The 2,319-nt window shown below is 50.5% G+C and overlaps 1 protein-coding gene across 1 annotated transcript; it reads right to left on the bottom strand.

Annotated features, from left to right (window-relative positions):
* Positions 1–87: 87 nt before the first annotated feature.
* On the bottom strand, positions 88–2,313 carry LOC116380490 (zinc finger protein 2-like). The gene is made up of 2 exons (XM_031842400.1): positions 2,298–2,313; positions 88–2,209 (listed from the first exon to the last, which is right to left on the bottom strand). The coding sequence occupies exon 2, from the start codon at positions 2,031–2,033 to the stop codon at positions 240–242; it is 1,794 nt and encodes a 597-aa protein (XP_031698260.1). The 5' UTR covers positions 2,034–2,209; positions 2,298–2,313; the 3' UTR covers positions 88–239.
* Between the last annotated feature and the right edge of the window lie 6 nt (positions 2,314–2,319).

A 2,319-nucleotide genomic window follows, 5' to 3' on the forward strand; every position in this document is an offset into this window, starting at 1 on the left:
ATACATATATATATACACATATATATACATATATATATACATATATATATATATACATATACATATATATACATACACACACACACTGTATGTTTCTCTCAGGTTTGTTTGATATGGCTTTTAGAAAATATTATGTCTCAATATAAACCTGTTTCAAAATGTCAATGGTTCGAACAGTGAATTCTCTACATGTCAATTTTGTCCGACCGCTGTTTAACGAAGCATTCCTTCCATGCGGGTTAATGCGTTACAAATGCGTGCACAAGTGTTTTATGTCTTTGCATGCTGTAGCGCTTGGGGAAAGCCTTGCCGCATAAATGACAAACAAATGGCTTCTCCCCTGAGTGTACTTTAGCATGTGCGTTGAGATAACACACTTTTATAAAGCCCTTTCCACAGACATCACATTTATACGGTCTCTCCGTGGTGTGGTGCACAAGCACGTGCCTCTTCACTTCAGAAGCTGACCTGAAGCACTTGTCGCACTCGGGCACGGTGCACTTGAAAGGCCTCTCTCCCGTGTGGATCAATTTATGTCTCGCGATTGTCGACGTGGAGACCATCTTTCCACAGTACGGACACGGGTGACGGAACAACTCGCACAAGTGTTTGGCCTTCTGGTGTTTCTTCAGGGCCCCTTTCTCCTTGAAGGACTTCTCGCACTCGGTGCAAGAATACTTCTTCTCGTTCCGAGACTCGCCGTGGATGAAATTCAAGTGCCGCAGCAGGTTGGACCTCTGGGAGAACGTCTTGCCGCAATCGTCGCACAGGTAGGGCCTCTCTCTGGTGTGGACCCTCTCATGGGAGGTGAGATCCGCGTCGCTTTTGAATCTCAGGCAGCACAGGGCGCACTGGAACGGCAGGTGGCCCGTGTGCTTCCACTCGTGCACGATCAAAGCGCGCAGCTTGGCTACGACTTTGGGGCAATAGTTGCATTTGAACGGCCTCCTGATTTGGTGGACGTTCTCGCAGTGCCTGAGCAAGGGCTTGAACAGAACGAAGGTCTCCTCGCAGCGGTTACACTGAAACAGGGTGTGGGAGGCCTTGTGCCTGGCCAGCGTCGCCGCGTCCCGCAGCACCTTCCTACACACGCTGCAGTAGAGTTCATTGTGGGTCCGTTTGTGCCCTTCCAGTGAAACCTGGTGCCCGAAAGCCTCGCCGCACTCGTCACATTTGAAAAGATTGTCGGCTTCTCCCGGCTTGGCCGGATCCGCCTGCTGCTGACCGTGCTCGAAGCAGGTCCTGTTCAAGTGCAGCCTCAACGACGAGAAGAGCTTGAACCTGCTGTCGCACCGGGGGCAGGTGTAACCACCGGTGGGGAAGTGGGTTTTCATGTGGGTCCTCAGGCTCGTGCTCACGGGCTCATTGCAGATGATACACTGGACTTTCCGAGTCTTTTTGGGAGCGCCGGCTTTGACGTCGGAGATGCCCGGCTTTCTGCTGGCAGCTGATACCCTTTTAGGACCCGCGAAGGAAGGGTCCTCGTTGGAATCACCTTCAGTAGAACTACCGACGGGAGTCACAAACGGAGGCTCGTCATCCGAGTAGTTGGACCACGATTCGGCCATACTATGACCGCTGCCAGCGGTCTTATGGCAAGAGTCCTCATCAGAGTAGTAAGACCACGATTCGTCACTGCAATCGTCGATGGGAGCCATGTATGAGGAGTCGACTTTGCCGAAGCTGCTCGATTCCTCAGAGATGTGTACGAGAGTCCTATTGGAGGGTTTTGTTTTCCTGGAAGCCGACTTGTAGGCAGGGAGGGCCTCTTCGCAAAGAGCTCTCTTCTCCTCCAACAGCATCTTTTTCATCCTCAGGCCTCTGTTTCGTCTCGCAGGGCGAGTCCGCGGCGGCATGTCCAGTCTTTTTAGCTGAACACGGCACTGTTTGAGAAACCGAGGAGCCTTCTCCGCTTGGTGTTTAACAAGCCCTGCGTTTTCTTCATGTCCCGTAACACCTCCCAAAGGCACCCCTGTTCCACTTTCCCCAGCAGTCGCACTAGTCTCATCCACCTTCATCCCACTCATGACCATCACCGTATGACCATCAGCGGTTGTGTTGTGAGACAATGTCAAATATCCCTTCTCCAAATCAGATGTACATGATAGCTTATTTTCCAAGATGTGGGCTGGTGGTTTATCTGTCTCAGTTATTTCTTCAATGGCGAGTTTGAGAGCTGAAATAATGCAGGTGCCGTCCAAGGAACCATCTGCAAAGAGAAAAACAAAAAAAACAGGGGTCATTCATATTTCATAATAAGAGTGTATTGACAGGAATAGGTAACTGTAGAGGCTTGCCATTGTGATCCAGTTGGCTGAG

The sequence above is a fragment of the Anarrhichthys ocellatus genome, unplaced genomic scaffold (assembly GCF_004355925.1).
Source record: "Anarrhichthys ocellatus isolate YVR2014 unplaced genomic scaffold, GSC_Weel_1.0 scaffold7377, whole genome shotgun sequence".
Lineage (NCBI taxonomy): Eukaryota > Metazoa > Chordata > Actinopteri > Perciformes > Anarhichadidae > Anarrhichthys > Anarrhichthys ocellatus.